We start from the raw sequence: 14774 nt of genomic DNA, 5'->3' as shown, positions 1-14774 counted from the left end.
GAAAGGGAAAAAATGGAAAAAGAGGAAAAGAGGCACGGCGTGGACGTATTAGACGCTGCCTGTCACCTGCGTATGCACCGAGCACGTACGTACGGAATAGCTTTCTAAAAATAATCGTCGACGATTCTAGTCGTCTCGCTTATACGCGATATGTACACGACCGCGCGAAGATAGCCGCTATCTCGACGAGCCGGTGTCCGATGTCGGCCACCAACGCGACCACCGCGTTGCGTCGCATCGTGTCCGTACTTTCGATCCCCGCGTGCCGTACGCGTCGCTTATTGTTCGCCAATATTCCTTTCAGAGATACCGTAACCGCGTGACGACGTCGTACTCCACCGCGTAAGTACGCGTTTGTACGGAAATACGAGATACCCGAGACGACCGGAACGCGGGCCGTGCAGAGATTCGTCCGTTTTCTCGCGAAATTCAACCCAGATACGTATCGTCGTACCGCTACTGTATGTGTAGGTGGATCGACGGTTCCGGGCAGCTGGCGAGCTTAAACGCGCGGAAGCTTGGGGAAAAAGACTCGGCTTCGTTTAACGAACTTTACGTAGATATATATAGGTATAGGTATACGCGTTTCGACAACGTCCGTCAGGAAAGGTCTCTACTTGCATCGGAGCGTTGCTCGCGTGCCACTTACAAACGCATCGTCGCAAAGCCCTCTGTGCGCGCTTTGTTCGACGGGTTCAGGTGAAACCGTAGATACTTGACATCGTGGCGGACAGAGCGGTGGAACGAGCGTCGTTGTGAAACGTCGCGCTTTCGAATCTACGAAAGGCAGTCCGGTTTAATTTATCTGGATTTACACCGGTGAAGATGCCAACAGGCCGCTTGCCGACGAGTTTCGAGGGGCTGAACGAGAGGACAAACGGAGGATCGTCGAGTCGATTTTGCACAGAGCCATTTTGGAATGCAATTAAACGCGGTACAACGAAATACGACGCTGGTGCTGTGCTACCAGTGACGGTGCTCCGCTCCGTTCCGCTGCGTTCCGCTTTGCTTCGCTCCCTTCGTTTCCTCCCTCCTCCTGTCATCCTCCCATGATCCCATCGTGGCGAGCCTTCGCCCCGACCCCGCTGCCTCCTACTCGTCGAGCTAGGAATACCTCCGTTTATCCAGGTACGAGCTGGCTGCTCGCTCTCCAACCGAGCACGAGCTTTCTGTGCCGCGGCCCCTCGCAAAATCCAATCGTCTCGCGACCATCGTCTTAATTAACAGGAAATCGTCTTTCCCGCGACTCGCCTTCGAAACGGCAGGAATTTCGCGCCCAGCGAATTTTCCGGCACTCCGCGAAAGAAGACGCGAACGTACGAAAAGCGACCGACAAGAGGAAGAAAACGAAAAGAACGAGGTAGAGGAAGCGCCGGGAATCGTTTTGATAAGAAAGCGCACCCCTGTCCTACGGGAGCTGCGCCACGGGATACAAAGAGGGTACTCGGGGGATGAAGGCGAGGGAGGGAATAGGAAGACGAGGAAGAGGAAGAGGAAGCGGAAAGGGGAGGGGGAGAGAGCGAGCAAGAGAGAGAGAGAGAGAGGGGGCGGGAAAATGGCGGCTCGGAGGTCATCCGACACCAAATCGAAGGAGACGCCATCGCGAAGCGCGGCACCGCCCCTCTATCATCGGTTCTTGCCTCTGCGAGTGTTATCGTTCCGTCTGACGCGCGCTTTCCAAATTCCACCGACTTTTCCTATGGACGACGCAACTTGCTGGATACGCCGAGACGTCTCGAGTCGAGTTTCGAAATATTCTCATAACCGCGACTCAAGTTCCGATCCGTCGTCGATCCGAACGATCGGTCGTTCCTGTCCGATAACCGGGTTTGAGAGGAACCGCGATCAGACGCCAGCAAGCTACGCGCCAAGAAGCAAAAAACCAGGGAAAATCGTCGGAGTCTCGCGACGCGATCTGTTTCTCGACGGGTGAAGTCACAGCTTGGGGAGTGACGCGGTGGGCAATTAGTCGGAAAAGGCGGAGCGGATTCAAAGGATTGGCAAGGCGTGGCGGACAGGATCGAGATTTTCGTGGCCCGTTAAAAGACACGTTCGTTTGTCTCTGCCAGAACATCGGCTTTCATTGATCTACGTAACGCCGACGGTGGTCCGTCAAGCTCGATGCTATTTTCATCCGCTTCCTGCCGACGGACGAGACAAGGTCCTGGCAGACCGCGCGATTCCGTTACATGCGTATATACGTGTGTACAGATAAATATACGTATACACGTCTGTACGACATGTTCACCGCGTTGCCAGTCGCAAATCGTTTTCTCAATCGGAAACGCGTTTCGCCGTTTACGGAGCAACCCGGGTGGCGCGAAAGCGGCGAGACCGAGCGTAACCAAGACTGGAAACGATTTTTCCATCGTGTAAATACGTCGGCCGCGTTCTCAGCCGAGGCAGAGAGGAGGAAAGATCGGGAATAGAAGCGGAATAGGAGGAAAGAGGAGGACGAGCGAGACGGGAGAATGGTTGCCGGTGTTGTGAAATTAATCGAACGCGAGACGCGATAGCACCACGTAGAATCACAACACGGTGTACGGTAACGTTGTCGCGTTCCGTTTCCGGTGTTTGTCGCTGGCCTTGCGCGGTCTCGGGCGACGCGCGGACTCGCTCGAGTCCCCGCTTCGTCGCAGCGTACTCGCTCGCTCTCGACTTTCGAGCGGTTCGACTTGCCGAGACGGAAGCGAAGTCGCTGGGAATTTTTCTGGCAAGTCAGAACCTGACTGGGGACGCGGCAACGATCCGGACGATCGTTCCTCGAGTTGGTCGAAGACGTTCACAGGTGAGGAAACACCGGCGAGAAGAAGCCGGTCTCCGTGGACACCGAATGGGGTGGCTTTCGGTCGGGGGTAGAAGTATGCGCCGCCCCCGTGCTCCTCCAATGGGACGAGCTCGCGCGCTCCCCGGCGACCAATGGCGAGGACCAACCGCTTCGCACCGTGCCGTGCTGCGCTCCACTCCTCGCCGTACGAGCGCGCCACAAAAAAATGAAAAAGGAGGCCGACTGGAAGACGAAGAGAGCGAGAGAGAAAGATAGGTAGATAGATAGAGAGAGAGAGAAAGAGAGAGAGAGAGAGACAGCAGTCGCCGACAACCTCCTCCGCCAACTGCATCGGCATTGGCATCGGTGCGGAGCGATCGGCAGTGCCATTGGCACCGCTACGATAATCGTTCGAGTTGTCAGTAGCAGCAGAACCGCGTTAACGCGCTTCCACGCGGAACTTTAGCCGACAGTTTTTTACCCTTCGTCGTACGATTACCACTATCGCGATCCGGTCGTCCTCCATCGACGTCGAATCTGTGAAGCAAGTGTGTTTCGAGCGGTGATAATCGGCGGATATCGGTGCGCTGTGAATCGTCCGCGGCCAGGATGTACCGGACACGCGACGGTTGAGGAGCATCGTTTCTGGATTCGATGGAACTACGTCGCACCGGAGATACGAATGACGCGCACCGGCAACAAGGATTTATGAATGAAGACACGAATGGCGGGGACGTGAATGAAGCGTGGTTTATCGAATAAACGTCGACCGTTCGAGCAGCGAATGCTTATTTTCGCGATAAGCTACGTCGGACCGTAGGTACGCACGGCACGAGTTGCAATCGCGTTTATTCTCCGATCGATAACGCGAGTCGACGATCGTGGTCGTCGCAGCTGGAACTCTCGAACGTCCGACGAACGCGACGGCGGCGGTGGCGGCGGCGGCGGTGGCGGCGGTGGCGGCCGAAGAGAATTTTCTTGCGAAGACGCGACGCGACGGTGAAACGAGCAGCGAATGATCGGCGAGAAACGGAGAATCGACATCGAGAATGCCCGATAGCTCGGACCAACTGTCGTCGCCGAACAGCGAGTGTAACAGCCAGATCGGTGGCATGCACCGAAACGCGTCCACCGGACAGTTTGACGACTCGTCGATGCCCGGGCTCGCGTTAACGCATCATTCGCATTCGCAAAACCTGACGACGGCATCGAACGGTAGTCTGCAATACCCTCAAGAGTTGACCACTTGCAGTTCCGCGAATACGTCTACCAATATCGGAAACATCGGCGGACTTTCTCTGGGAATTACGGCCAGTAACTATACGCCGGATCAGATATCTTGTATGTGCAAGGCGTTATCGCAGAGACAGGATATCGAGAAGCTCACGAGGTAACCATCGTTCCTTGTTTCATATCTGTTAGCTTCTTCTCTCTTTCTTTCTTCCTTCTTCCTCTCCTCTCTTCTCTTCTCTTCTCTTCTCTTCTCCACTCTTCTCTACTCTTCTCTTCTCTTCTCTTCTTGTTTATTTTCTTTGCCTTTGTCTTCTGTTTTACCGATTCGACTGGTTCTCGAACGATCGCGATCTCCTTATCGTCGAGAAATTCGCGTTTCAGCCGCGGCCATTTCATGATATTTCGTCGACGTTGTTCGCGGACTCGCGGTCGATTCGCCGCGACGCGACCCGTCGGTCGAAGCGGATCGTATCTAAAAGGAAGACACGATGTGTTTCGATGACAGGCTCCTATGGTCTTTGCCGCCCGGCGAATTGCTTCGTCGCGACGAGAACGTGTTGATAGCGAGAGCTACGGTGGCCTTTCATCGAGGCGCTTACCACGAGCTCTACTCGATCCTGGAGAGTCATCCGTTTTCACCCGATCGACACCCGGAGCTGCAGCAGATGTGGTTCAAGTCGCATTACAGCGAGGCAGAGAAGATCCGCGGCAGACCGCTCGGCGCGGTCGACAAGTATCGGCTGCGCAAGAAGTATCCGTTGCCGAAGACGATTTGGGACGGCGAGGAGGTGGTGTACTGCTTCAAGGAGCGATCGAGAAACGCGTTGAAACAGTGCTACATGAGAACCAAGTACCCGCTTTCCGAGGAGAAGAAGAATCTGGCGAAGGAGACCGGCTTGACCTTGACTCAGGTGGCCAACTGGTTCAAGAATCGACGGCAGAGGGATCGTACGCCGCAAACGAGAACGTAAGTCCTTCATAGCGCGTTCTTTTCTCGTCTTGAAAATTCCTCCACGACGACTCCCGACAGAGATGCGAAAGCGTCCTGTGAGCAAAACTTTCCTGCATGGAGGGCACGTGTGTCAACGGGGGGTCCTCGACTTTTCCACCGAGCAACAAGTGTTTCGACATGTGTATAGGGACGTGTGTTTTTCCTCGAGGGCCTGACCGCTTTCAAGACGGTAAATCATTCCCCGAACGAACCGCATCTACGGAAATCATCGGGATGTATGCGCGATATTGACGGTCCATCGTCTTCCAGGGAAACATCCCGTACCACGATTCGTTCCCCATCGGTCCAACAAAACGCACCTCCGTTTCTTGTCGTTCGGTAGATCGGTGCGAATCAGCCACGTACGAACCACGTCGAACCCGTCCTTCTACATTTCGTTTCGACTTTCCGCTCGCTCCTCCTCTCGACGTAACCTTTTTCTCAGAAGGTTTGTGGCAACGATCGGCCGCGATCGCTCGAATTTTGCCGCTACGTAGATCGCGCGCGTGCAAAATGGATAAGGCTAATAGGAGAGAGAGAGAGACAGAGAGACAGAGAAAGAGAGGAACGTTGTTATGGCTACGACGACGTGGCTCGGTCACGGTCCGCTTTGGACCGTACGCTGACGCGACGTCGTTCGCTCGCAAGTCCGCGATCGCTGTTACGCTCGTTGTGCCACCGAGTTCCATCTTCTGCCTTCGAGTCTTTTCTTCGCGAAGCTCGCGCGGAGGTTGGCCAAAAACGTGGTCGTTTTCGGTCGCGACAACGCTTCGCTCCGAGCCTCCTTCTCGTTCCGCCCCTAACGTCCCACTCCCTCGTCAAAACCTCTACGAAAAGGAAACGCGACGCCCTATTACCGTTTTATGACGCAGCTTCGGTTACGTCTCTCGTTTCACCATTGAGCTGTTCGCACTACCAATAGTTTACTACATAAAGGCCACGACCGGCCCTCTCCGACGCTATTTCCATCTATCTCGGCCGCGTTCCGTTCCGACAACCTCGTTTTTCCGTCTCCTCGTTTTCGTAGCGTTGTTCGGCCGTCTCACGGCGCTTCCTCGTTTCGATTCGCGCCCGGTTAGCACGCGATTAATCGCGCCGCCACGAAGGGCGCGCCGCGGTCACTCGCCGTAGATGCTGGAAGGAAATCGGGTCGAGTCTGCAGGCTGCTCGAGCAGCAACGGAGAAAAAGGAGAGACGCGTTTCGGAGTTCAGACCTTGGAACACGACCATAAAAATGCGCGCAGTTCGTGGCAGGGTGACGAGGGAAGGTCGACGGCGGAGCGGTATAGAGACGAAGCGGCAGAAACCAGTGGTCAGGGGCGGAGCTGGTTGCACATGGACCACCGTGCGTGCACGTGCGTGTCGTCAACATCAACGTTAATACGAACGCTAACGCGAACACGTATACGCGGTTTCTAGCGACTAGCCGTACGGAGATGGACGACGGCAGTGCGGCGACCGGGTGACGGGGAGAAACGTTCGCGCGTGCAAATGGCCGGGGAGCGTTTCTTACCATCGACCGCGTAACAATGCGTCGCGAGCAGCCTGCCTTTCCTCTCCTTTTCTTCTTTTCTCCTTCCGACCTTCTGCCGGTGTGCCGAGGAAATTCTCGGAACGAAGGAACGCGTGTGCACACGCGTGTGTGCGTACGAGTCCCTAATCGTCAGGTCCCTCCCAGGCCAAGGGTCACAGGTTTTTTCCGACCCGTAAGACAATGAGGAACCTCGCATATGCTTCTCGGTTCGAGCCTTTCCCCCGAATTTTCATCCTCGTCGTGACTCGTTCACGGGACGGACACGAAAATTTATGGCGGGTCAAGAGCAATTTCTCTTAACGACGTTCTGTTTCTTCGTCTAGGCCGAGCAGCCAGTGCCGCGCGTGTCTTTCGCGTATTCCGAGTCGAACGATCGACTTTCGTTCGAGTATCACGTCGCGTGCTGTATTCGCCTCTACACCGTTTTCCTCGTTTCAGGGATATGCTGCCGTTAAATTGCCAGAATAACGCTGGCAACGTGATCGGCAGTTCGGTGAGCAACGGAGAAAGCATTCAGTCGTTGCAGAGCATCGATTCGAACGGCACGAATCTAGCGATGTCGCCGCTCTCGACGATGAGCATGTCGCCGGTCGCCGTGAACCCGTGCAGCCCGATGGGTATGAGCCCCATGGCTCCCCGTCATCCCAGATACGCGACACCGATGGTCTCGTCTTCCGTGCACACCACGCACCCTCACAGCGGCGGTCTCAGTCCCATGAACGACGTGAAAGCGCTGTGCTACGGACGTGGAATCTGCGAAACCGGTAAGCTCTCTTTCTTTCATCGATTCTATCATCGATCGTTGTTACTCGTATACGATCGAGATACTCTGGTTTCAGGTAAGGACGCGGAACAGAGCTCGGTCTATTACTCGAGTCATTCGAGCATGCATCATCAGTATTATCAGCAAACGCATCATCAGATGATGTCCAGCGCTCATCACTACCAGCACCATCAACAGGGCATGCCGACCGGATACGAAATTACGCTTCCGCCCCCTCAGCACTCGACGTGACCAACCGACTACGAGACCGATCGAAACGACGCGGCTCATCCAGGTCAAACCGACGATTTGTTTGCTCGTGTCCACGCGTTTGCCTGACTCGGTGTCGCGCCTCTATGCCCGAGCAACGTTTGAAGGGAACCGCGCAACTAATCCTCGATCGAACCGCTTTCGTTCCTGACGCGCGTAACGTTCATTGTACATTTTTCCCATTCGCGGACGTTACTTTTTCGAAAAGCGTAGTAGAAACGATTCAACGTTCGCGCGATGACAAACGTCGATCGTGCGCGTGTTTTTCAGCCAATGGAGGCGCAACCTCTTGCGTAAAAGTTCTGGGAGGAGCCTTCCCTCGAACGAGAACTGGTTTAACAGGCGCACCCTTCTTAAAAGGTGTTCGCGATGGAGTCTCGTCAGCTGCTCCTCCCTCCTCTTTCTACGTACGAGTAAAACGAGCGCGCAATGAGCGCATTTCACGAACGCAAATCGATATCGCGTCGCTACGCGAATCACTTCCTCGACCGTAAGTCTCTTCCTTTCGCGCAGTTTCCTCGTAAATTCTTATCCGAACGCGTAACAGGTTTGCCAGAGTGAAACGCGCTGCGCGGCTCTTCGACGAAAGCGAGCCGCTTGCAACGAAACACGCGCCGTTCTCGCAGCTACGATCCTTTCGTTTCTCAATTTTAATTCGAGCACGATCGTTTTGTGCTATTCCTCCGCTCCGAAATTTCCATTCTTTCGATACGAAGAAGCGACTTCTGGTAGGTACTCGTTTAGGGTACGTGCGTGTGCGCGTGTGAAAGCTCGTCAATGTACATACGTATGTGTAGTACGTATGCATGTGTGTGTAAGTACGTATGTATGTATATATATAGATCGATCACAGTGTTCAATTTCTGGTGCGAAATATATTTTTGATCGTAGAATCGAGCGTACGAACGGGCAATTTGTTCTTCGATAACTCGAGTCTCGTGTCCCGAAAGAAAAGAAACGATGTATCGCTTTGACGAAAATTTATTGTACAACTACGAGCGCGAGAGCGTGAGATGCGTTAGATGTATAGTTAAGTAAATCATAAATCTGTGAATCACGTTTCGATTTTTGTTACACCAAATTTTCATGTTCCTTGCCTCGTAACGTTCGCGTTTCTACACTTTAATCGCACGCGCGCGATACTGATGTATAACGAGAAGATACAATCGATGGTTCTCCGATTGATTTATTCCTGATTCGAATCGCGTACGAGATTAATCGTTGAAATTTTGAAACGCATATCGAGAACCATTCGACGTGCATCGACGTTCAAATAGATATTTTCGGTGACGTTATCGTCGGGAAACTAGATTATCGACCATGGGCAACGTTAGCGTCCTCTTTTAACCCGTAAAGGAACTAGATTCGTACAGTATGCTTTCTCCTCGTTACCTTTCGTTCCTTTCGATTTACGATCTACGAGTTTCAATACCTTTCGAGACTGGCAACGAACGTACATGAAAATGCATTCGATCCGACAATGTTTTCATATTTACGAATCTGGAAACTGATCGAATGGTTGATGGAGCAGGAGGGCAGAAACTTAAATTAGGAAAAAGATCTTGTCCACGTTTCGTCGCCTTTTGGCGTGAAAACGATGTCAAATATATGTGTTTAGATAACGTATCGATTACAATACACACGGTACAACATATGAAACGTGTTATTCGATTTATGTTTTGATCGGTACGAAAGACGTATCAAAACAAGAAAGATGCACGCGACTCGAAACCCTATCGCTTTGTAGTCGTAAGGCGATCGAAGGAACAGTAAAGTGGAATAAATCGTCGGTTAATATCGAATAACGCGAAAACACGAATGCAATAGGAGACGCCATCGATCGATTTTGAAATCAACGAAACAACGATCGAGTGCATCTTGAGATAATCAAGGTAATTTTAACTTGCACGATATAACGCATCGTTTAAAAACTTACAACCTTCTTGATCTCATCGATGACAGAAGAGAAGCGACAGAAACGAACGAGATGCTAGTTGCTTCGCTTGGTCAACGGTTGCGCGCCATTTACCAACAGGCCCGATAATGACGTACGCTTTCTTACCCGTGGCATCGCGTTCTGTCATCAACGCCATCTGCAGAGAACTTCGAGTACTTTGGAAATAACCGACGCGTTTAAACGTTCCCCGTCACCGTGATTCAAGTACAAGTTTTTCTTTTTGGATTCGATCTTACATTCGATCTTGTAACGGCGCTTGTCTCGCGTTAACGATGGACAACGATAACCACCTTGGAAGAATCGTATCCACGGAATATGAAGAGCTGGGCGTTCGACGTAAAAGCACGTAAAAGGACGTCGTGTACCATCGTATCGATGGGTTTATGCCAAGCGAATAGGTAATGTACGTGAAACGAGTTATACCGATTGCTTTCTAATTATTCGACAAACGTAAAGTGGTAACCCTGTGGCGTTACGTCAAAGGTACGTGGAACTCGGTGGTGAAGAAATAAATTACCTATCAGCTCACGTACCTCTCATATACAATATATCACATATCAACAATTTTATTTAGTCTCGTTTTATTTAACATACAAGAGCTATCTTTTAAACATGACGCACGATTTCAATATGCATACGAGTTTGCATATATTAAATAAAGTCTAGGTTACATTGATATGACATTTCGTTACGGTGAAACTGTACACAAAAAGGGCGCGCAAGCACGAGACTATTCGTTTCTCGGTGTCCTCCTCGGTTGGCTGCTTTTCACCGCGTCTTCACCGCTCCGTGCTGAATTTTACTACTTTCGCGAACGTTTCGCGACAACCGCGACGATCGTACCGCGACGTACGCGGTCTCGCGCTTCTGCGCGTTAAGAGAGGCGTTTCGTGCTCCGTAGAAAATGTTCGGGTGCCAACAGTTGGAGAACGGCGAGCAGTGAACAGCGAACAGCGAGTTCAGGCAGAGATTTCCAAGACGGGACTAGATGAGATGATACTCTATTCTCGTTTACAGGTTTTGGGAGCGGAACGCGCAGTAAGAACGCGGTGAAGAAGGAGAAACGACAGAGGCTCGCGCATCGCTGTCGCGCGTCACGGGAACATCGTACGAACCTGTCGTCGATACATATTGTCTCCAACGTACATTTACACGTACGAAATACAGTCTGCGATTAATCGACGATCGTTCTACATACGGTAGACACGACGCGCGCGTCCAATACGCGTACACGCGGACAATTTTAGCATTACTAGACGGTAAACGGTTAGAGACGATGTACAATAAGACGCGAGTGTCGCATTGGAAAAATATATGTACGCGTTAAGTTTAGGAGAGAAGGAATGATAAGACGAGGTTCTAGGTGCGGGCACGCGCTTTTGCGTCCAAGCACAGAGAGATATGTTTAATATACGTTTGCACGACAAATCGGTTATTTCGCGCGTTACAACAACGATCGGCGTCGGCGCGCCACAAACGAGACGCAAAGGAAATTCTTTTGTATTTCCATTAGGCTATGCTATTCGAAGGCAATTTCCTTCGATCGCCGCTTTTATCCTCTTTTTCTCTGTTTCTCTCTCGCTTACTTATACTACAGCTATACATGCATCCACGAGTAGGCGCTCGCAGCCTCCCATCTCGCTTCCCCTCTCGCTTCCCCTCTCGCTCGCTTTTCTCTCCCGTTCCTTTCCGCAGTTTCCTTCTTTCACAGTAACTAAGTACATTACAGGCTATGTTATAGCTGCGTCGTTATCGCTGCTGCGCGAGATACACTTGCTGCGTGATATCGAGTCTGGAAACGAGCACGATACACCCGAACGATCTCGTAGAACGCGCGCATCGCTTGTTAATATTTAGCAAGTAACGCCGCCGGGATGGCAAGATTGTACAGGGCGAGTAGATTCTCGGATAGATATGTACAGGTGTGTGCCAAGTGAAAACGGAGCAGTGCATATTCGAAATTGCTCTGGATCAAAATCGAAAAGGGTGGGTGGGTTAGGGGGGGGGGGAGAGGACGGAAGACGATCGAGACTTCTTTTATCTTTCGTTAGAAAAAGATAAAAGAGAAAAGAAAATAAAATAAAACGGTTAATAGTACGCGGAATTTGGTCGCGCGGTTGCTTTTGAAATAAGAACGTCGCGTTTAATCGGAGATAAAATACGCTCGATCCTCGCTCGAACGTAAGCGTTACGTTTCACAGAACGAAGCATAGACGTCTCCACGTAGGAACAGTCTGTTCAAGCCGCAGGATTAAGCCTGCCAGCTTCCTGACTGTTCGTACGAATGGGGAAAGGATTATTATTCCCTCGTCTCGCGCGGTCGCTAGTCGATGACAAATTACAAGATTACGACGATTTCATCCGGAATGGTGCAAGAAGATGGCGCGTTATTCCGTAGTCGAAGATCTTCCGCGTAGACAGGATGCATCGTTAGAGACGAATGCAGCTCCAAGAACAAGGGATGTCGTTTAGAATCGTGGATCGACGACGTTCGTCTTCCTCCCATGGATTCGATGGAAGAAAACGCGCTCCACGTACGAACATGAGAACGATAAGAGGGAGGAGGAAAAGAGGCAGGAGAGTCGGTGGAAAAGAGAAGGCGTTATACCAAAGGAAAATGGGGGCACAGCGCGTGGGAATGGCATGGAAAGTGGCGAAAATATGATGCAAGTATCGGCAACGCGAAACACAACGATGGTCCAGAGATCGAGGAAACTAATACTACGACTAAGTTAGGATGATCTCTACTAAGTTTATCGTTAGCGTATTTACTTCTGTTTACCTCTTCGTGATAATCACGCTAGCTTTTATATTATAATTTACACATCGCAACACGACATCGCATCGAATTAGGGATGGGGTTGGTAAGGGGGGCGTGTGAGAAGGTACCGATAGCCGTGGCTCACGGCTCTCAGCTTCGGTAACAATGTTCCAATTGTCTTCTCTTACGATCGAAAAACCGTCCGCTACTTACAAATAATACTGAATCTACAATATGGTATTTTTAACCGGTCGAACGGCAGGTTTGGACTCGCTGGCGGCGGCCGCGGTTTCTTCGCTATATTCTCTCGTTCGGTCTTCGTTCTTTCGTTCGACGGCGCGCGAAGACGTAGCCGCGCTTAAACACCGCCTGTCCAACCGTGTCTCGTGTTTTGCCCGGTTCGTCAGACAGTCTTTTACAAAGGTACGATTTTCTCGTTTCGATGCACCGGCGTGTCGTACGCTGGCACGCATTTGTAGTACTGCGGAGGGTAGCTGGAGTAAGAGGCGTCGGATGGCGAGAGACGAGCTCGGAATCGGCCGCGAACGATGTGAACGATCAACAGCATGCAGAGCAACGTCAATATCGCGATCAGAGTGATCGGTACCGTGCCCCAGCCTTTGCCTGCCGGATGATGTCCGCTGGTCGCTCCGTTTCCTTTCGTCGACTGAAAACAAACGACAAATAGCGATCGATCGTCCATCGTGAGAACTCGAGGAGAAGTTCCTCGGCAAGTTGGCGAATCGGACGAAGTCCGCGAGCTTACCGTAATTGGACAGACTGGACAACAAGTTCCCGGTTGCGGGGGCAACGGATCGTTGCAAGCTACCGAGCAAACAGTCTCTTTGCAGCTGAGCTTCCCTCCGGCTTCGCACGTGCACGAGGTACACGAGTTTTGATGCCAAGTCGATCCTTCCGGATGCGTTCCGTTAAGATGGTCCATGCAGGAAGCACGACAGCGACACATCTGCGGATCGATCGTATTGAGAATTCCACTCGGGCCAAAGAACAAACGGAAGGGACGTTTACTTACCGGACAGCCGCGTTTGTTCGTCTTGTAACCAAAGGCGCATCGTTTCCTGCATCCGAGCAGAGGCGGGCAGCCCGGCGAGTCTGGTTCCCGGCACTTGCAGAACGTGCAGTCGTTCTCGTCCATCACCAGTCCTCGTTCGCAGTGCAGGTCGCACTTTACTTCGGGACAAATCTTCTTGCCCTCGTCGTCCGTCGACACGGTGTCGGTGACAGGCTGCTCGAAGGTCTCCATACTTTGGCAAGCGCACACCGGGCATCCATCTTCGTCCTTTGCGATCTCGCAGTTGACCTCGCAACGCGGCGGTTTCGGGCAAATCTTGCCGTCGTTGGTAGCCGGACGTTGCGTCATCGTCGCGTCGTCGTCCTGCAAATGGAATTCGATCGGACGTCGGCGTCGGATAGCGTTTCGCCGTTCGATACGTACCTTGGATTCGTCGCAACTGCACACCGGGCAATTATTTTCGTCCGTGGCGTAACCACGCTGGCACGTTAACTCGCATCCTTCCAACGATGTTCGACAGGGCAGTTGGGGTTCGTGGAACGTCGCGTTCGTAAGCGGCGGACAGTGAGGGCAACACTCGCCAGGATCGGGAGGAATCGCGTTTTCGCAGGACTTGCACATCGGTTCCTGACAGGATACCCCGTCCTCTTGGCAAACGCAGTTCACGCAGTCCGACTGTTGCCATCGTTCGCCCAACTTTCTCGCCTTGCCCTCGTAGATACAAAATTCTGCCTCCTTTGTCATCTCGGTCGCCACTTTTATCCGGTAGACGGACTCTGCGAGGCAAACGAGAACGTCGATGCGCGTTACACGTATCCGCGTACGCGATAAACTCGTCCTTCGTCATCTGTACGAAGGAGAATGCCCGGTCGCGGTCGATAGGCTGACTCCAGGGAGAAACCGGTGGTCGATAGATTCGACGTATCGACGAATAATCGCGTCTGGGGAGCAGGAAAACGAACGCGCGTTACGTTGCCAGCGGCGAATCGTGCCGGAGCTAACGTCCCGCGTGAATCGTAATCAGATACCGAAACGAACGCCATCGAGCTTCGAACGTGGACGCCGCATCCGACAATGCGTTCCTCGACAATGCGTTCGCCAGAGTAACGACAAATTCGTAAGAGTTCAACAGGTATCGATGGGTCCCAGTGTATACTCGGTCGCGTTTCTCGAATCAGCGATCGGACGAAAGAAGAGCACGATTAAGTGGAAAAGGTTACCTGCAGGTTTACACTCGTAGAGTGGGCAACAGCTTCCGGGCGTCTCGCGATCGAGGGCAGGCCTGACTTGAACGGGCCGATGTCCGGGTTGACATCTAGCCGGCGGGCAGGGCGCGCACTCGCATTTTCCATCCTCGGTGAGCACGCTGTTCTCCGGACACGGCTCGGATCCTCGAGGGTCTTTCGTACAAAACGGAACAACGCTTTGAGCGGAGTCTGTCCACGCGAACGGTTCACTGCGTCGT

General features: G+C 52.3%; 2 protein-coding genes across 2 annotated transcripts in view; one reads left to right on the top strand and one right to left on the bottom strand.

Moving 5' to 3' along the window:
* Positions 1-2285: 2285 nt before the first annotated feature.
* LOC122570346 (homeobox protein six1-like) lies at positions 2286-9924 on the top strand. The gene is made up of 4 exons (XM_043732535.1): positions 2286-4157; positions 4506-4967; positions 6964-7289; positions 7365-9924. Exons 1-4 carry the CDS (start codon positions 3817-3819, stop codon positions 7538-7540), a joined length of 1305 nt encoding a protein of 434 aa, XP_043588470.1. The 5' UTR covers positions 2286-3816; the 3' UTR covers positions 7541-9924.
* A 132-nt stretch (positions 9925-10056) lies between these two features.
* LOC122570276 (cysteine-rich motor neuron 1 protein-like) overlaps positions 10057-14774 on the bottom strand; it is a 155477-nt gene continuing 150759 nt past the window's right edge. Inside the window, exons 7-11 of the mRNA XM_043732393.1 lie at positions 14530-14709; positions 13733-14085; positions 13310-13672; positions 13043-13243; positions 10057-12943 (exon numbers count right to left, since the gene is read on the bottom strand). Coding sequence (XP_043588328.1) covers positions 12692-12943; positions 13043-13243; positions 13310-13672; positions 13733-14085; positions 14530-14709 — 1349 coding nt within the window. The 3' untranslated portion in view covers positions 10057-12691. The remainder of the gene's footprint in view (positions 12944-13042; positions 13244-13309; positions 13673-13732; positions 14086-14529; positions 14710-14774) is intronic.

This window comes from Bombus pyrosoma, linkage group LG1, assembly GCF_014825855.1.
Source record: "Bombus pyrosoma isolate SC7728 linkage group LG1, ASM1482585v1, whole genome shotgun sequence".
NCBI lineage: Eukaryota > Metazoa > Arthropoda > Insecta > Hymenoptera > Apidae > Bombus > Bombus pyrosoma.
Note: the sequence above shows the minus strand (reverse complement) of the source record. Positions and strands in the feature narration are given on the sequence as shown.